Source organism: Protomyctophum bolini, assembly GCF_963924005.1.
Source record: "Protomyctophum bolini genome assembly, chromosome: 7".
Lineage (NCBI taxonomy): Eukaryota > Metazoa > Chordata > Actinopteri > Myctophiformes > Myctophidae > Protomyctophum > Protomyctophum bolini.
Genome location: NC_137868.1, coordinates 10,125,060 through 10,145,838, shown reverse-complemented (window position 1 = coordinate 10,145,838; position 20,779 = coordinate 10,125,060). Strand labels below are relative to the sequence as shown.

General features: G+C 41.5%; 2 protein-coding genes across 3 annotated transcripts in view; both read right to left on the bottom strand.

The window, feature by feature from the left end:
- Positions 1–973: 973 nt before the first annotated feature.
- On the bottom strand, positions 974–20,003 carry LOC308318445 (uncharacterized protein). 2 transcript variants are annotated; one of them, XM_080768000.1, is made up of 5 exons: positions 19,869–20,003; positions 6,897–6,989; positions 6,694–6,720; positions 5,077–5,154; positions 974–2,699 (listed from the first exon to the last, which is right to left on the bottom strand). In XM_080768000.1, the coding sequence occupies exons 1-5, from the start codon at positions 19,983–19,985 to the stop codon at positions 2,673–2,675; spliced, it is 342 nt and encodes a 113-aa protein (XP_080624126.1). In that variant the 5' UTR covers positions 19,986–20,003; the 3' UTR covers positions 974–2,672. The 2 variants fall into 2 exon arrangements, with proteins under 2 accessions (XP_080624126.1, XP_080624127.1); XM_080768001.1 differs by lacking the exon at positions 6,694–6,720.
- Positions 19,880–20,779, bottom strand: part of LOC308318444 (uncharacterized protein) — a 52,683-nt gene continuing 51,783 nt past the window's right edge. Inside the window, exon 4 of the mRNA XM_080767999.1 lies at positions 19,880–20,427. Within this exon, the coding sequence (XP_080624125.1) occupies positions 20,129–20,427 (299 nt within the window). The 3' untranslated portion in view covers positions 19,880–20,128. The remainder of the gene's footprint in view (positions 20,428–20,779) is intronic.

Genomic DNA, 20,779 nt, shown 5'->3' with positions numbered 1-20,779 from the left:
AAAAGTTAGCCTCGTTTCTCATCATTTTGGACCATGGGCTATAGCCCATATCGTACGGCATACTATAGCGTGCCGTTTTTCATCATTTTTGAGGATTTTAAAAAAATTGAAAAATGACAAAAACGATGGGTTATAGCCCATGTTTTTTTTAATTTTGAAAAAAAAAGTTAGCCTCGTTTCTCATCATTTTGGACCGTGGGCTATAGCCCATATCGTACGGCATACTATAGCGCGCCGTTTTTCATCATTTTTGAGGATTTGAAAAAAATGACGAAATGACAAAAACGATGGGTTATAGCCCATGTTTTTTGAAAAAAAAAAAAAAAAAGTTAGACTCGTTTCTCATCATTTTGGACCGTGGGCTATAGCCCATATCTTACGGCATACTATAGCGCGCCGTTTTTCATCATTTTTGAGGATTTGAAAAAAATGACGAAATGACAAAAACGATGGGTTATAGCCCATGTTTTTTGAAATTTTGAAAAAAAAAGTGATCCTCGTTTCTCATCATTTTGGACCATGGGCTATAGCCCATATCGTACGGCATACTATAGCGCGCCGTTTTTCATCATTTTTGAGGATTTGAAAAAAATGAAAAAATGAAGAAAATTTTCCATTTCCACAATTTAATAATGAGAAACGAGGATAACTTTTTTTTTCAAAAGTTTCAAAATTATTTCATCTAATCGTTTATTTGGTATCTATATTTTAGATATTATGGCAGTTTTTGTCCTCCTGACAGGCACCAGCCGCAGGAGTATGTGCCGTAGATATCACCCTCTGGCTTCTCTCCCCCAAACATGAGCCAATTGTGTTCATATATATACTGTATAGACATTGAAAAAGATGGATGCATGAAATATGAATATTGTACACAGATCCTGAATGATGACTGGCCTATTATCTCCATTTGATGACGTGTGTTGTGTGTTGCTTTTTGGTAGTGCACAAGAACAGAGACTTTTGCATGTGATTTTAAAGGATATATTATTTTATTTATGTATTTATTTCAAGTTAAGCGGCTGGTCATACATGCTTATTACAGGTACAATGATAAGGGTCTCAAGTTTAATTTACATTCATTCACAGGACCCAGAAAAAGGCACATGCACGCTAAGGTACTCAACTCCAGGCTCAAGCACACACCCACACACACACACACACACACACACACACACACACACAGAGCCTATGCTACACATCAGACATACAAAGAAACCATTTGGATAAATGGAAGTTTTGGACAGCACAAGTGGTAGTACTTAGCAGTTATTTGTTCGACCACCTCATCAGAAAACTGGCAATAACATTCTCTCGGTGTGTCCATAACTTAAGTTGACTATTGAGCACCTTTTTGAAAATAGGTTTGTGTTTTGAACATTAACACTTAAAAGACAACACAGCACACATTTTTTCGGCAGTGTTTGAGCTGCTGTAGCTTTTTGGTGCTGTGCATCTACTATGAAGCAATGCACATATAAGACAGAAGCGCTACAGTATAGAACTAGATTACATTGAAGCCTAATAAAGCCTTTGACGTACGACAGTGACACTTTTCAGCAAGAAACGCAGCTGTACGACAAAGTATGAATTAGGCCTCAACCGTAGGGAAGGGACTGAACTTGTCACTATGCTGGAAGTGACACCTTTACAATGACAGCACCAGCATAGTGGCTGTATTCAGAGCAGCCTGGCTGCTTATCAAGGTATAGGAAACAGTGCACTTCAGAAGAGTTTTGGTTACATGCATGGATGGGAGAACTCCCAACTATTAGTGAGTGACTGTATGCCATTATCTCAACATCTAGAAAAGCACTGAGATTAAAAATGGCTACTTCATCCACAGTTTATTACAATTCAATGGATACTCTATCAAATAAAACTGTTTAGAAGGTTAATTAATTCAATTTGCTTCACAGGCAGCCATAGACCCAAATGACAAACATAGATCAACATCACATTGAAGACAAAACACTTTGCTAAAACACGAGGAGGGAGAAAGGGGTTGAGTGAATTTAAACACGCTATGACCAAACAACTTATGTGTAAAATGAGTTAGGCACATGCAGAAACACTACTTAATATAGGCCTACTGTAGTTTCATACAGAAAAGAAAATGAAGGAAGGAAAGGACAAGGACAAGTATGACAGGACGGAAAACCTCTCCCAAAACCGAAACAGAACCCGGTCATTCTCACAACCCGAAGTGGCATTGACGGTCAAGTCATTCGGACTTGCACCGGCCCTAACTTTCGTCTGTTCCAGGTCTGATTCGGTTCAGCCACCCTTTGCTAGTAAACAGATCAAACGGACAGCAGACAGAAAACAGAGAAAAACACATTAAGTATTGAGCTGCATGCGAGGGGGTTCAAGGACATTTTCAGCAAACAGTTCACACCGCTGATGACTGCACAGACTTGGAGACTCAGCACGACGCAGGGGGGTTGAGTTTGCACAGATTGTGTTGCTAACTACCAGCCGAGTTGGGGGGGGGGGTCACTGGAGGTTATGAAATACATTAGAACGTTATTAGGTGAAAGTGGGGAGAGAGAGACTTGTGAGTTTTACAAATAAACAAGATTTCCTCCTTTTCTTCCTTGTTTTCCCACTTTGGTCCCTTTGTTCTTGACATCTGCTCTTGTGCCATTGGAAAGGGGTTGCAGATAGGGACTTCAGCGTTTGGCCGGAGAAGCACTTCTCTGCATAACAGAAGAGAAAATGTCAGAATGCATGGCAGTGGCACCTGAACCTGGCAAGTGTGCACGAGAAAGAAGGGTGTTAGTAATGTATGATTGTTTGCGGGGCAATATGCTCGGCAGTAAGGCAGCCGCAGATGACGCACGCAGGAGCGCAAACAGCATTACGTCTCATGTGGCCTTGAGAAAGCCTTGCGAGATAATCAAGTTAATTGAGCATCTAAATTGAAAACTGGACTGAATTTTCTCTCTAAGACTCAGATAATTATATTGTTACAGGTTGTTTAAAAGTGTGACTTTTGAAACCATGTCTTCAGAGGTAGAACCTCTTGTTTATCATTTACTTGATTAGAACCAAAGCTGCAGATTAGGTTAGATTAGGATTAGATGTTTCCCAGAATAGATGCGCTGCACATCTCGTTCCATAATTTGGATTAAAAAAAAACTGCTTGAGGATGGCATAGAGATTATACAAATGAATATTTGGAAGAAAGAAAACATATTTTTATTTAAGAAGCAGCCTTTGTTCTAAAACCCACTGTCAAATAACATGAAATAAAACATTGTACGAAGCAGCAGTTGCAAACAAAGGAACAGAATATGGGCACAAAGACTTGTATAAATCTTTGTGTTCATTTCTGTTGGGATGATTTGAGTGATGAGGGATAGCCTACTTTAGCTCAAGGCTAATTAACCACATGAAACTTCAAACCAGAAGTAGTTTTTAGATCTTTAGCCTCTAAGGAACTGGGGGAGCTAATGGGAATCTGACAAAGCATAACTGAGGAAAATCGAGGTAACGAGATAAACAGAGAGAGCAACCTTTCATAACTTTTGAAAGTTATAGCATACAGTATATATATATGCAACTGTAAAGAGGAGATAACGTGGTGGCTGAACCACAGGGTTTGGTGAACGTTTGTTTGTGCCGAGTTGACAGGTCTCCAATGGAGTCCGAGGAAAGAAGGGAGAGATACTTTGCAGCCATGCATCTTCGTCAGCCCCCAGCTCACCTGCCACAGTTCCTTTCAGCCAACAGTGTTCTTTTTATTGGAATTGAATAACAAAGCTGCTGAATATAATATACTGAATGAATGTTGATTCTAATAATTGTTTAATATGTGTTCATAAGGAGACATAGTATTATGTGAGCCCCTGTTGGTCTAATTCTATATCCAAGCGGCCAGAACCCTCAAAATGTCTCAGCCTTAGAACTTTAGTCGGTGAATGAAGGATATCTGGTTTGTGAAAATACCAAACATTGGATATTGCACTATATGCACAAGTTGGCGGGGGGGGGGGGGGGGGGGGGGGGGGGGGATATGATTCATGTGAAAAGCCTTGGATGGCAATATACTGTAATTAGCGGTTTGTAGCCAAATTAATAACTCAACTCCTTCTCTGGAGAGAGATGGACGAGCCTGCATTGCAATCGCAGAAATTCATTTCCTGTTCTGCAGGGGCATTGCTCTTTAGACACCCTATAGGAAATGATAAGCCATGAGAGGAATAGGCTGCAGGCGTAAAGACAAAATTGTTCTCTCTGTAATAGGCTTTGGGCCATGCAGTAACAATACAATACCCTGCCTCGTGTAAAGCAATTACAGTATGCTAGGTACAGTATACTGCAGCCCTCACCAGATGGATATAAAAGCCCGCTGGATGTGCTGTATTATGTTGAGTGTTACATAAGCACTATTAATGCACAAAGCCGGTAGCATGCCATGTACTGTAATTGGGGCCTCTGTCTCTGGGGACTACTGCTGGTACACAGTAAAAGCCTCAGTGTTGATGTACCCATTTGTAACTCCGAGAGCCTACAAGTCTAACCAAAAGTATAGCCTGTTTCTGACTTAAATGAACACTCAAAAGGATTTGACGGTGTACAGTTGGCTGCGTATTTTAAGGCCTGATCTACGGTTGTTGTTGAACACGTTTAGAGTGAGTATATAAAGCAGGAGAGTGTCCTACACACGGCGTATCACTTACTCACGTTGCTTATTACGATATCATCACTGAGCCGGGGAAAAGGAGCAAGAAGAATCATTAGAGAAGTACATCATTTTGTACTCACATTGATGGGAGGGGGGGACACAAAGAGACAATGTGGGTGAAAGCCTGATTTATACCTCGTTGCACGACGGTGTATCGCACCGGAAATAGCAGACAACACAGCGCATGCATGGGGTGTTGTGAGCTCGTAACCTTTGTCTTTTTTCCGGTGCGCGACACCGTACCGGCGTGCCACGGAGCATGAATCAAGCGTGACACGAAAGGTTAATTTATAGAACTGTGTAAATCGTCCTGCAGAGGGCAGGAGACAAAGTTCAAAGACAATTATGTCGAAAGGTCTCGACTTTAGCGGTTTTGTGTGTTTTACCATTGTGAACATCTTGGTCAGGGTGCCTTTGCCGTCCCCTGCCTTCTTGGCTTTAGCGGACTGTGACTTCTGGTCACCCTGGGAGAGAGGAACAGAACAGTGCTCAGCCAATAAAGGGAGGACATGCAAGTGCTTAGCACTTGGCTCAAATTAAACGGCAATACATTCTCCTTTGGAAAATCTACCGGTTTGGAAAGGCTTTCCGAACTATAGTTCGGAGAGTAAAAAAAAAAGGTTCTGGGACCACCTTCCCGAAGCTCGGAATGACGTCAATTTACCAGAAGGAGTATGTATTGTGCTTAATTATATGAATAATACAATACAGGCATCCTTCTAACTTTGTACGGCGGTGCTTCTTCTCAAGTGACTGATGAATACTGTATTTGTGCTGAACATTTCAGCTTGGTCTCTGTGGCGTTGAAAAACACCCTTGACTGTGAGCGTGGCCTATGTTGTCTTAAGATCCCTTATTATTAGAAGATTATGGAAGGTGACCGAAATAAATCAAGTGCATCATATCTAGATGACCTCACAGAGACAGAGATGACAGCGAAGCCATGGATTGCGTCGCTCACCAAGCCACAGATAGGAGTGACATATCGACTGACGTTATCGTTGATGCGTGCAAAGTCGATGTGATGGAGAGCAGATGGGAATTGGATATGGGCGGTTATCTTCATTCACAGGGCGTCATGCTCTCGAGCCATTTAAGGGGGCACCGGTGGCCTCATTGTAATCACTGTACATCCAATTTTGGACTTCAGACAGTGCCCCCTCAAGCCAAATTCATACATTGTCACACAGTGGCATCACGCACCTAAAATAGCGCACAACACTGTGTGACAGAGCATAAATTAGCCTTCAGTTTCAGTGGGCATGACACCTCTGTGATGTTGTTCTTCTTGGGTTTTTCGCGGTTTCCGAATGACCTACCATGCCCATGCTGGCAGCTACATTCCTCCACTGGAACATGTAAAAGACAGAGACGGGGAGGAGGGGGGACAGCGATAAACACAACGCTTACTCAGAGCAAAGGCAGCATGGGAAGGAGAGGAGGCAGGTGGGAGGGTGGTGGTCCATCCAGGGAAGAGTCACGGGGGGGCAGGAACAGATAGATAGATGCAGGGGGGGAGCAAAGGCATGGGGCAGAGACAGGGCAAGGAAGAGCGAGGAGGAGGAGGAGGCGCTCACGTTGAAAAGAGCACAAGTTCAGTGACATTCAGGACAACACAGCAACAGAAGCCAAGAGTATAACATACAGTGAAGTGACGTCTAATATTCATAATGCATAGGCAACATTGCATATAGTGACTATGAGAAAATGTATACTGAGAAGAAACTGCAATAATTATTCATTAATTGATGAGTTGAATTTGAACTATGTCAATATATCTACCAAGCTGCAATAGGGTCACTTTAGACTGTACTAAAAAGTAATTTGGCATACTAGTAGGCCTATGGGATTTCGGACACAGGCCCTGTCCAAAATCCACTCAGAAATCACATGCTAACATACTAAATAGTATATGTACGGCTTAGTAGAGATACTAACTAAATAGTAGGCATATTTAACCTGGATAAAAGTGCATATAAGTCACATATAAGCAGGAGACTCACCCTGGACTTGGCAGGGGCAGGGGACACCTGAGAAGGAGTTAATCACACAGACAGTAAGAGACCACCTCGGCTGATACAGTTGGTTAGTGATACACCGGGTGCAGAAGACACCTCGCTGACACAGTTAGTTATTGATACATAGGGTGCAGAAGTGCAAGAGGAATGCAACATGAAAGGACACGCAGGAGAACCATTCCACTCACGATCGTCCTGAAGAAGGTCACCACGGCGTTCTCTGTCCCTGCACGCTTACGAGGGGCAGCAGCGGCTTTAGGAGTGGCACTACGGAAAGACCCCTAGAGGAGAGGAGAGGAGAGGAGAGGAGAGGAGAGGAGAGGAGAGGAGAGGAGAGGAGAGGAGAGGCAGAAGGGACAGGAAGAAAATAGTGTGAGCATAGTAGTGTTAACGTGTGTCCCGGGGATCAATATCCATCTTGTGTCAATGTTTCTCAAACAGTGAACCATTTGTGAGACACGTAGGTATAGGTAGGCTATATGCGGGTCCCTTTATTTTTTTGTTTACTGCCTTTTTGTTTTTAACAAGTATTACTATTTCAAACCATTTCGTAAAACACATTACATCACCATCAGTAGCCTTTGTACTGTAGAGTGCACTCTTTTCCACACTCCAAGCTGACACAAATAAGCATTGATCGTCAGGTTTCGATTGCAGGGACACGGTGGGGAGCTTCACAGCATCAGGACTGGAGGAGGAACATGTTACCATGCTGCCGATGACTTCTCATGGAAATGGCCTGGTAGACAGAATGTCTAGCCCATAAAATGTACATTTTAAATGACAGTGAGGACTAAATCTGGCTTTAGTTGTTATGGCTTGAAGGTTGTACCTAATTTTGAACCAAAATGAGTCATTATTTCCCTTTTCGATGACATCGTATGGCTTTTACCAATACATGATGTCTGTCTCTCCGTCCGTCCATCCATCCGTCCGTCCTCTACACGTTTTCCAAGAGCTTTATTTTTACATTTTCTTGCAAAATTGCCAGGCTGGAACACTCAATCTGACACTACGGATTGACACACAGAACAATAGAGCACTTCTGTATTAATGCTTGTCATTGGTTCTTCACTCTACTGATTCGCCCCTAAGCACCAAACCTTCTTGGGAAATTGCCTCTCAAAACTGCAATTTAAGTTGCGGGCTTGAACACAACACCTGAAACTCAAGATGGACACATTTGTGTCACAGAGTACTTCCCTATGTGGCTACTCGTCACTGAAGCTGTCAAGCATATCGCTATAGCTGTCATATGCCGATGAACAATGTGTAATGATTTCTGTTTAAACCCAATCACTGCACACAGGACTGTCAGAGGGGAGGGCGCTGCCTCTGAGGCCCTGTCTGTTTAAGCATGGCTTATACAGTACTTAGCAAATCTGCAAGCTCACAATGGATCACACGTTGTGAGCTTGTAGATCGGCTATGTCAGGCATGTCACCTTGTCTTATGTTCGACAGATCATACATTGGACATTTTATGCACAACTTCCCCACAGTCTCAAAGCAGTGGTGTCATTTCAGCAATAAGCTAATGGCAAGTTCACGACACATACAGTATTTTGCACACGGGCACGAAAAGTTTCGGTTATTTGCCTCCTTTTTGAAACTTTATTTTTTATTATTTTCTTTTTTTGAGAGTAAGCAGGCTCGGCCTATTTTCCTCATCTTTTTCACCTTGTGTGGCCTCCCTGAGGGCCAAGGTACGGCAGCTGCCATAGCCCAATTGACCCCACTGTCTCAAAGAAGTGAGACAAAAATAAAAATCCAATACATTTATGTTTTATAGGTAATTATCCATTGGTGCTGGACAGCATGTCAATGGAAACTATCATTATTTACATTGTTTATGTTGACAGCATGAGGGACTGTGTGACCTTGTGTTCTACTCAGCCGTGTGCAGTCGCTTTCCCAAACAGAGACAGACTTCAATTAGGAATCCTTCTGCCTAATGATGTCCTACTGGGCTGTGACGAAGACATGCACACAGTCGAGTCATGTTTTGACAAATGTGTGTGTGTGTGTGTGTGTGTGTGTGTGTGTGTGTGTGTGTGTGTGTGTGTGTGTGTGTGTGTGTGTGTGTCACCGATGGAGCGCCATTGTGTGTGTGTGTGTGTGTGTGTGTGTGTGTGTGTGTGTGTGTGTGTGTGTGTGTGTGTGTGCGTGAGCGTGAGAGAGAGTTCTACTTTTAGATATTTGTGTCCGTAAGAACTATATCCAATCTGGCAACCCCTTATGGCTAAACCTTTAAAGATAGGGCGGGCCCTTATAAGTGAGTCTGTGGAGCGCACGCAATGTTCCCCCTATGAGCTGGAAAACATGAAAGCAGCTATCAAAGAAACAACCTTAAAGAGCCAATAATTTGAAAGTGATCGAATTTCATTTTGATGTTAGAGTGCCTCTCTTCTACAGCACTAGCCTGGCCTGATCAGAGTCTTAATATTGTAGACGAGAGAGAGAAGATAAATCAGAAATAGGCTATAGAGAAAATGATCATCTTCTCTAACAACCTTTGAACTAACCGAAATGCATGCTCTCACAGCCACCCTTCAAGTTTAATTTGTTTGCCATCAGGTCTAGAAATGTAAAACTAGCCTACTTTGTGCACTCATAAATCCAACTAAAACTCAAATTAAAGAACACAACACCAAACTGATCAAACTAAATAAACTAATGAATATTTTAAAACTATCTGGCTGGTGTAGAGTCGGTGAGGATCACAGAGCCCACTTTCAAAAAGGTTGTTGCTTTCAGAGACTCTCATGTTAACAATGTCCCTCCAGGAGAGAAGAGAGCAGGATCATCGATGAGCCCTTTGATGTTTGAAAAGAGTTGGTAGGATGAGTGTGTGCAATTAATTATGCTTGTGTGGGAGTAGTGTGGCGACGTGTCTCTCTCAAAGAAAAGAGCACAATCTCATCTCCCCACAGGATCAACTCCTTGACAAAAAATGTCAAGTTGTTTGCATAACATCGCCACCGACGCTATAAACTTTATAGTGTTGGTGGCGATGTTATGCATAAAGCGCATGCATGTTTTAGACACCACCTGTTGATTACACTGGGACAGTAAGAATAAATAAATGAAACAGTTGAAGGTGTTGGAGTGAGGACATACATATTATGCGTAATATTGTACAATAGTGTTAAAGTCAAATTAAATAAAATTTTCACTTTTAATTAAATGTAGGCAATTGTGTGGAATGATTATCACAACAGCTGTGCATTCTCTGGCAGCTCCTTTGTAGATTAAAATGTAAAAATGTTTTGTGTATTAGTTTTGCGTGAATCATTGTTCCCGTACGTGAATGGTACCAGCTGTATGGTCATTGTTCCTGTTGTGAATGGTACCAGCTGTGTTCAGGTTCCACAGTTCTGGACCTGTAAAACCTCTTAGTGCGGTTTAATGTTCTTGTAAAATACTCAAACATATTGTAGCCTATTATACTGCAAAGATAGTTGTTTTCTTTCAATATTTTAATTCTGTTCTGTGATTATTGAGGGGTGCTAGACCCTCCTATATACAGCTTTTGTCCCCACACAGCTCAATATTTGCCATTGACAATGAAAGGAGAAATTAGGTCAAATGTCCGCCAAATATGATGTAAATTTGTGACAGGTGCCAGCAAAAAGTGCCTCAACTCGATTTTTACAGATTACATATTATTACAGATTATTAAAGTACAGAATGTAAGCTTTCATATGATGCATCATTCAATGAAATTGGACAATAATTGAAGGAGATATAACCATTTTAAAATGATTGGGGCCTTTCACCCAAAGCTGAGAAAAGTCCCTTTCAATATTCACAACATTTTTAACACCTTAGAGCTGGATAGAAGTGGGTGTGACAATGGGAGGGACAATAGGTACTTAACTCCACCCACAATGACCACCTTAGAACGTTTTAGCTGTCAACAGTGCACTGACATGTTTAAACAAACAATGCAATTTGTAAGGTGCCCCAATAAACCCTTTTGAAAGTACTAAGTATTAAATACTAAGTATAAGTATTCAAGTATTAAATACTAATTTAAGTGTTCAATTTCACTTATACACTACCTGGTTGTAAATAGCTGCAGTAGGCTACACCATTTTATTTAGTGTACATTTAGTGGATGTGGCTTACATCCGGTCTAAAGCCCACCCAATGTATGCGCTGATTTCCATACACAATCCGTATCCTCCCCTCACCGGATGTTGAATTAACAGTACTAACGGCCATATATTTGACGATCTTTTACACAAAACGACATTTCCTTTTCACTTGATACCGTTTCGTAGAGACGGCCTACACAAACGATCTATATACAAAATGAAAGCCCGAATTTCGTAGTTTATATAGTATTTTGAATTTTTTTAAATGAGCAAAAAATGAGCGAGTTATGATTTAAAGAAAATACGAGTTATTTTGGCTCTTTGCGGCTGGAGGAAAAGAACAAGAATAAGCAGCAACACTCTTCCATGGATGAAGCAATATAGCACTAACGGGCAACGTTTCACATGTATTATTAGTTTTATACATTTTAGGAGTGAAAACATGTGTTTAGATGCTTATGACAACATCTCAGCAGTTAAGACAATGTCCCTCTGTTAACACACGACACACAGACAGCTAGCTAACTAGGCTAGCTAGCTTTTAGCCTGTTGTTGTGTGATGGTGGAAGTCTATTCTCCAGGCTGGGAAGCGTATTTGAGCGTGTAGCTACGTGGTTTTGTTTATTTTCCTGTAAAGTATAACCCAAAAGCTCCTCCATACTATAGCCATGTAGAATAATTCTGTGTTTATAAACACACAAGCACGCTAATGGGCAGTGACCAGAGCGTGAAACCTCAGAACAAAGAGATCTCAGGACCAATCGAAAACAACATGCAAATCTCAGAACTGCGCTTCTACGGCCCCAAAACATTGTTAAAAAACAAGCCTACTTTGACATATAAATGTATACGTTTAATTTGCCCAAATTAACAATCTGTTGGAATAAAAACCTTCTTCAACATTCAAACTGTCTTAATATGAAAAAAAAAGAAAATCACATAAAAAAAAAAACGGTTTTATTTTGACCATTTAGACCATTTCATTCTGGCGAGTTGAGGCACTTTCAGCTGGCACCTGTCACATTTGTACAATGACAAGAGTGCCCCTCACATCACACGGGTGTGATTATTATTATTATTTTATGTTCAGCTTTTGGTGTGTGTAACCCAAATTGTGTCCTAACACAAACATTAAATGCCATTGGCAATGAATGGACAATTTTGAGTGTTTGTGTAACACAAACATTGATGACGAAGGTAAGGACGAGAATTGTGATTGGCCGGAATGAGATGATGTATGATGATGTACGATGACTACACACGGGTGTGACTTTTTATCTCTATAGAGAACATTCTCTCATATTATCAGGTAGATGTCGGGGAACTCAGCTGGTCGATATTATCGACATAAATGGTGGGACTGGCAATAGGCTGTGAAACCCACTGGGGATTGCACTTCATTCAGGAAGGCAATCAGTCTGAGAGGAACCAGAACAATATTGTTCCTCGTAACATGCAATAGTGCAGAAAATGGCCACCTGCCACGTACACGAGAAAGACATTTGGCCACAATTTATTTGCAGCTAGAGAGTGCCTCTACTCCCAAAACCCCCACAGCGAGAATGTGGATTAGGCCTATACCTTGCAGCGAATAACCACTGTGGAACCGGTTGCATCATGGCTGAGAAACATAAAGGAATAAACGCAAGTAATACTTGCTTTTTTATTTCTGGTTCAAATGTAAACGTTATAGACATCATTTACCGTATTTCATTTTGGACTTAAAATAGTTTAAAGGACTGTTCCACATTTTCACTTAATTAGCATGCATTATTTGAAAATAAAAATAAATAAACTGTACTTCCTGATTCTTCAGTGGCTCTGAGTGTTCATTCCAAACTAATAACTGATAACAAATTGCTTCGATAATGCTCAGGGTGTCTGCCTTTGTATAAATTAAAAGATAAATATTAATGGAAATATGGATCAAATGGAAAATGTAAATGAACCAATAGTGAGAATTAACATTTTTTTAATCTGCAGTTCAAGGAAATAATATGAAACAGGCTTCATTACTCTGAATAAAACAATACAGTTGGCACAGTAAGGGGGGCAAATCAAACTACTTTTCTTTTGCTGTCACAGTTTCGTGGCTCATGAATAAGCTTTATGTAAACATTTGCATCGAAAACATCTTTAAAGCAATGAAAACGTCCCCCTGGGACGAAAAGGCATCCACGCCGCAGATGTTCATGCTTTCTGGCTGTTGTTTCACTACACAGGGTTATTTTAAGCTAATTGAGTGAGCCGTTTATAGCCGCTCCTTGTTCAGTTAAACCCAATGCTATAACTCCTTTAGGTTTCCAGTAAACAGGCTTGGCACAAAGGAATGTATCAAATGTCTCCGGGAGCATAATACGGCCAATTTGTAACTAGACACGCTTAAGCTGGCAAAAATAAATCCTCCGAATGAAATTGTATGTAAATTTGAGCAAAGCCATTGAAAGTAGCAATGTGAGACTACGTCAGTGTTTCACCACTTTGAGAAATGTAAATGGTTCAGCACTGCTGGGGAACAAAGAAAGGCAATAAACAGTCCATTTATAAGGAGATTATTTTCTATTGAATGTACTAGTTGTAGCCGGCTGGAATTGAGCCTTTGGGGCCACCGTAGACTGGCTGCCCTGCCACTTCCTTGTCAATCAGTGGTGACTATTTAAAGGCCCTGCAGTCTAAGGGTCGATTCATACTCCTATTTTAGAGCCGAATAAAAGTCGGTTCGGCGCTGTAGAGCCTACAATTTGACGTCATTTGAGGTTCGGGGGGGCGGGTACCGTCCTAAAGTCGGCTCTTCGGTGCTACTGAAATTTTCTGACGAGCCGAAATCATTTCGGCGTATGAATCGGCCCTCACAAACAGGTTTCTTGGTGCTGTGGGTCCTGCAGAGATCATGTCTTGTGTTTTATCTGTCCCTGCCTTGGTGAGTAACCTGATGGATAGAGGCTATTTAGATTGTACTAAAGAAAAGTGTTTTCTAATTAAGTATTTTTATTATTTGTTACTATACTACCCTACCCAGTGTGAGTTCATGTGCCAGGAAGCGATGAGCTCACGTGCCAGAGGGGCCGATGTGAATGAACACAGACTCAAATAGGTACCGGTATATACATCATATCAAATTGTTGTTGCAATGATTTATTTGTTTAACTTCATAGTGTACTAAATGTTTTGTTTTCATTTCCTTATAGATGTCACCACTGCTGTTTTGTTTTAGTTTGTTTTGGTTCGTTTAGACTATTAGTGTTTGGTTTTATTTAATTGAGCCATTTCCTCTTGTTTTGCTGCATGCTGCGTGATTCAGTGCGTGTGTTTAGTTGTGTTCTTAGTTTTTTAAGATATTGTTCGCATTTTACTGCATTAGCCTATATATATGAAATTGGACATTGGTCTAATAAATATCTGTTATTCCTACTGTTCTTAAAAGTTTAATAAATTCCTGTTTTGGAACTCAAGTCTCAAGTCCTTATAACAAACTTGCATTTGTGGGGAACCCAGTTTACTGGTCTGTTTAATTCCTTGAACTATCTCAAGGTGGCGTAGTCATACAAAAGTAAATCCTTTGGTACACTTGGTTACATAGTAATCAGACAATTGGACTCGAGTCATAGTGTGACTCGACTCGAGTCTGACTCGAGTCGCATATTTGACGACTTACGACTCGACTCGGACTTTGAATGTAAAGACTTGCGACTCGACTCGGACTTGGAAGGTAAAAGACCAACGAGACTTGAGACTTGACTCCGACTTGCTAGCCAATGACTCCCGACTCGACTCGACTCGAGACAAGATGACTTGTGACTTGTTTTGTTTCCGAGCATACGGTATTTGAATACAGCGTCGGTGTGCAGCGCAACTCCACTCGCACACTAAGGCAAAACCTTTATTTTCACCACACAGCTGCAGTAGATTGAAAAGTTGCTTCCTACCTTTGAGTTAGTGTTGCTGAAAGACACCCAGATCCAATTGTATATTCCATATTTCCATATGTACTAACTAAGTGTGAAGTTGTGTCTGTAAACTAGTGTCAACACGCACACAGTGACAGTTGTGAGCATGCGCAGATTGCACTGCCTCTGCTCCAGCGTACAGGGACAAAACGGCCATTAGGGGGAGCCATAGCACAGTGAAATACAGTGGGGAATATCTATTGATTCATTGATTGAATACTTTATTGGCAGAAATGTAATCGGTATAGGGTACAGTCAAACACTGATCAAAAAGGGATCACTGAAAAAAGTCCTTGCTGTCTTGTTTCCATTCGGTCCTGGGTAATCAATTCATAATCATGACAAGTCACATGACAAATAACAAAATTCAAATTCTAGACTTGACACAACCTTGTGACTCGACTTGTGACTCGGCTTGACTTGCCCACAACAGAAAGACTTGGGACTCGACTTGGACTTGGGACCAAATGACTTGGGACTCGACTTGGGACTCGGACCTGAGGGTTGGATTGACTTGGGACTCGACTTGGACTTGGGACCAAATGACTTGGGACTCGGACCTGAGGGTTTGGACTGACTTGGGACTCGACTTGGACTTGGGACCAAACGACTTGGGACTCGACTTGGACTCGGACCGGAGCGACTTGAACAATTGTCTGCTAGTAATTGGTGCATTTATATAGCACCTTTCTCCAAAGCGCTTTGCAATGTGAATTACATTCAACCATTCTTGCAAGGTACCAACCTGCTCATTGGAAGCAATGAGTGGTTAAGCGCCTTGCTTAAAAGGACGAAGCCAGGAGGAGCCATTGATTGAACTGCACGCCTTCCAATTCCCAAGTGGATAACATGCAGCCTGAGTAACTGTGGTCCCCTCATTATTGTATCGTTGGATTCCTCATGTGCAACCAAACTAAACTAAACTAAACTATTCAACCCACAGGTCATGATTCACCTGTCCAATAGCATACAGCTTGTCTGTTGTTAGAGAAGTTAAGAACTGAAACATAATGACAATGCAGAGGAAGTTGTGTTAAAGAGATTTTAATCAAGCGATCATTCAAAAAGCTTAGAACAGGGTTAGGAACAGGGCATTGGTCAAGACAGTAAAAACATTACTTAAGCATTGACTGGAAGTAGTACAAACGCAGGCACGCGCGCACACACGCACACACACACACACACACACACACACACACACACACACAAAGACACATGTGAACCTGAGGTGTGCTAAATTTAGCTTGCGCATGTGTTAAGTTATACTTTGTCACACAACTGTGTTACTCATTGAAAATGACTGATTCAGTCATCTCCCTCTGTCAACCTGGCTATTTGACGGTCAACCTGGCAATCATCAGACTCCCTGCCTGTCGCCAGACCATTGATGTCTGACCTGTCTTTCTGTTTCTTTCATTCTCATTCCACCGGCACCTTTATTTGTCAGAAAAACCTGTAAATCTGTTATGTGACAATGCAATTTAGTTGAGTTGAGTGACTAAGTCGTGTAACAAAGTATAGATGAATCCTATGTAGGGAGCCCTCCGCTTCTACCAAGACACTGCGGTGGAGTGCAGCATATTCATTTTGGTTTTAAAACACAAAATGCCCACACGGTTGGATTACTCGGTTTGCCATTCCACAATTTAATATGCAAATTAAAGACTCTGAACAGCTTTTAGTTGTTGAGCTTCTCTGCTTGTATGACTAATATTTATGCAGATTCAGCTATTCTTCAAATGAAGGCATTATCCAAAGAATTCAAGCCAATTAAGAAACCCAGTATAGTTGCGTGCCGGTGTCTGTGCTTGATACGCACCTAAAATGGTCGATCTACATTAAGATTGTAAATCTCTGCTGTCGGGAAGAAACTCCAAAATGTTAAAAAAAATAAAAAATAAAAAAAAGCAATGCTGCCTCAAATAAGTTGGTGTTTTTTTGTGGCTTTGGGGTTTAATATTGTCAATTACTTGCATGAGAGGCCGAGAGGTGGTGGAGTTAGCAGTTTTAGCAGACAGTTTGAGGGTTCAATGGAGTTAAGAGGTTTTGTCCGAAGCACTTTTTACTACTTTTCATTGGTTCAATATTGTTTTAACCAAAAGAGTGTTCAATAGCACCGATTTATGCAAAAATATCTAAAACCTAAAAAATGGAGTTAGGTGGTTTCCTCCCGACAGCAATTTAGGTCCAATTAAGCAATATTACACTCGAGGGGGTGGTTTTCGGACCTAGTTCCTGCAGCATCGCAGGTGTGCATTAATGATGTTAAACCACCCCCTCGAGTGTAATATTGCAATTATACAACAGTTACCCTTAAAGCTAAGAAAATCGCTGAAAAAAACATTTGTTTAATGACAGATGTAGCCACTACGCCCACGAAACTAGCTAGCCTAGCCACCGAGTTTGCTGCGCTTTGGGAGAACAGAGCAGCTGAATTCATTGTTTTGATTAGGTGTGGAGTGGTGATCGTTTGAACGGGTGCAGGCTTTAGTTCCGACATACTATTGATCCGAAACCTCAATCCTAACCTAACCCTAACCGCAAGCACGGGAGCAGCGCATGTTGGACCATCGCTTTTTCGCATCGCATGTCCCCCCGCTTCGGATCTTCGGTGTGTCGGAAAAGCGTGCGCACCCCGTTTGAACCACGGTTAGAAGGCTGTTTCAACCAATCAGATTGCTTCCTCGAAACGACCTGTTGTATAATTATAAATCAGGCATTATTAGTAACTGCATTAACATACAGATGGATTTGCAGTGATCTCATTTCCTGAGACAATTATTTCATTTTTATTAAACGACTTTCTGGTGATAACTCCCGATTTATGAAACCGATATTTCCCCAAGGTCCTGACTCTAATCAGGACTGACAGAAAGCAAATATAAATGCCAGGTTACTCAATAATTAACTCCAAAACATGAATAGAAAAGGGAAGCTGTACAAAAAGTAATTAGGACAAAGGTGCGACAGATCGGATGATCACAACGTCAGTGTCAACTGTTGAAACAACTCATCTCTCGACTGAACGGAAAGGAAATTAACACAGAATTTCAAATGGCACATAGACATAATACGTGTAACACAATCTCAGGTGGTCTCTAATACTGCACTCTATTTGTATAATGCAAAAGGTTTTACAGGAAGATCTGTGTGTATAGCCTAGAGAAAAGTGTATATAGTATATACATACACATACACACACACACACATCTCTTATATTGTTGAATTATCTGAAAGTGTTCACAGAAAAGTGTTATTGCAGATTATTTCCTGCTTGAGGCAATGGAGGTGGGGCGAACCTGTCTTGTACTTGAGATATTAACACTTACAATTTGAAGGCAAACCTTTGGTGAAACTATAAATACCTTACGTGTTACAGTTAGCTTTGTAAGCAACTCATTTCGAGAGCAACAAAACATGTTTTGGACAAAGTCTGAGCAAGCCAAAAGAAATGCAGCTTCAAACTAGATTTCAATCAATCCGTCAAAGCTCATTTGCAAGTAGGCTGATATTGGACTGAAGCTTCTCTCCCGTTGTCCATTTAATATTATTTTCCCTGAATGTTTTAATCAAGTGAAAAAAGAAAAGTCTAAGTCAAATGGAGGCGAAAGAGAATACTCTTAATGAGCACAACATTTCCACCGTTTCTAAAGCATTTCATCGTCATCGTTGACATAAAGGCCAAGGAAATTGCATATTTTGCTGCAGTCTTTCTTGCCAACACCATCTTCTATAATGGGGAAGCAAATGCTAGCCAACAGAGCTTATAAAGGAGGATAATAGTAGTTCACTGTGCAATACATCACACCTTTTCCCTTAGAACCACTCCCAATTTTGTCTCTACAATATTGATTCAAGATAAATACTCTCTCTGTATACACTAAAGAGCACGGGAACAATTCAATCTCCTGTCTTTGGCAGCACAAAGAGAGGCTTTGGGGTTCAGCGTTTAGCGCATTGCAGAGTAATTCTCAAAGCAATGTAGTCTTAAACACCACATGATATCACTTTGTTTCAAGAGGAACTCTTGAGGAGCTTTTCTCTTACACTACGCAATGCTAGCCTGGCTAATAAGCCAGACTCAAATCACACTGGCAGGCAATTGTTGGCTGGCGTCTGGCTTTACGCAATGGAGCTGCTTGTATTTCATATAGCCCCAGACAGGATTGTATAACATGTTCCTGTACTAATAAATATAATATATCTTTATATAATACACAATGTATTTTCTAATTTATTTAGAATAATGTGGTCAAAGACCAGCCTTTGTGAAATAGGAGAGGGCCATGCTCTTGTATAACTCTCCAACGTCAGTGTATTATAAGTCCATGCAATGCATATTATTTAATTTCCCTGTATAGTCAGCTTATGACATTTTCAGTGTTCCACTTTCACCGTATGACTGCGTAACTCATCAGAGTTGTTTGAATGCGTAACTCATCAGAGTTGTTTGAATGCTAGATATGATTTTCTACAGCGTACCTAATATGAGAATTCACAAAACCGGTTTCCATTACACCTACTGTAGTATATGTGACGTTTGAGTGAGTATACCATCATATCTCTCCTCTCTTCCTACTCTCGTGGGAAGTACTCGAAATACAGCTTTCATTGGCTCCAGTTTTACATAATATGCAAGTAAACGTACTATAAATCGAACTGGAAGATACAACAGAACACTACTACTACCATTGACTTCAACCATGGTGGTCTCATCATGTACCACAAGCATTTTATCATAAAAATTATCATAAAAAAATGATCATAAAAGAAAGAACAGAAGTGTGGTACTATGCAGTGTCGTACCATCCAATAAATGAAAAACTCAATCAAAAGAGACATTTCATCATCATTTCTAGACTCAAAAGCCTCTGTAGCAGAGAAAGACCTCAACCACACCAAAAGCTATTTTCCAGTGTTAGATATGAACAAACAAGCACATTTTAGGACAATGATGGAATCCGACACATTACAAGAAATAATGTGATTTAAAACCAAATAACAATAAAAAAAGAACAGCTCTTCTAACGACAGACTGGGAGTGATAAACAGAAAGCATAATCAAAAAAAGATGGTACTGTCAAGCGTCCTATGAACCCTCCCTCCTTCCTCACCTTACTCTTCCTCTTCTTGTCTCCGCCAAAGAAGTTTCCAATCTGATCCAGAAGGCCGGGGCTCTTCTTTTTCCTGCCCAGACCAAAGGCGCTCTGTGCGGTGCTTGTGGATGCCATGGCGGTAGTGGGTTTGGGAAGTAACTTTTTAAAGGTTCGTAAAACGCAGGGGATTCTCAACCTCTCAGACGAGAGAGAGATACAGAAAGGCAGGAAGAAAAGAGCGAGGAAAAGAGGAAGCAAATGAAAAACAAAAAGCGACACTAATCTAGGTCCTGTTCGGGGCTTTCCGAACCACACTCTGAACTTGCACCGCTGTGTTCCTGGATGGTCTGTAACTCGTCCGATTCGGAGGGGCGGTCTTTGAAGGTGTTATCCTCGCGTCCCGGGGCATCTCGGGAGAAGAGGCGGACCAGGTGGGGGCGGGGCGTGGCGTCGTCAGGGTCAGCTGTGCTGGCGTCGGGCCCGGAGTCGTGGGAGCCCTCAGCGCCCGTGGAGTCAGTCACCGCCGGCTTCTCCGACACGCAGCCATTGTTCTGGTTCACATCTGCCTCACCCAGGCCTGCGCAGAAACAACAAGGGTTATCTATGGGCTCGGGCCCGCATGGCACACAACGGGGACCGGCAGCACAATGGGGCCTTTCTGAGAGGGCCCTGCATGCTGCCACTCCCGCTGCAGCCGAGACCATGGCAGAGCAAACGTTCCCACTTGAACCACCATTAATACTAACCTGATGTACTAAAGCAGTGGTTCTCAACCTTTACAGGCCGCGACCCCTCGAAATGATCATAGTTGACGATCCCCCCCACACCTTGACAAGCACTTGTAATTGTAGGTGTTGAAGCATTACATTTAGTTTGACTCGGTTCCACAGCTAAATATTGTGAAAACAGCTAACAACGCCTCACATTGC

Bases quoted from the DNA above. Each gene is read 5' to 3' on its own strand.
- LOC308318445 (XM_080768000.1), bottom strand. From the start codon at position 19,985: ATGGCATCCACAAGCACCGCACAGAGCGCCTTTGGTCTGGGCAGGAAA. The intron at 6,990-19,868 runs GTGAGGAAGGAG...CCTCTCCTCTAG, and splicing joins ACAAGAAGAGGAAGAGTAAG to GGGTCTTTCCGTAGTGCCAC. The intron at 6,721-6,896 runs GTGAGTGGAATG...ACTCCTTCTCAG, and splicing joins TGACCTTCTTCAGGACGATC to GTGTCCCCTGCCCCTGCCAA.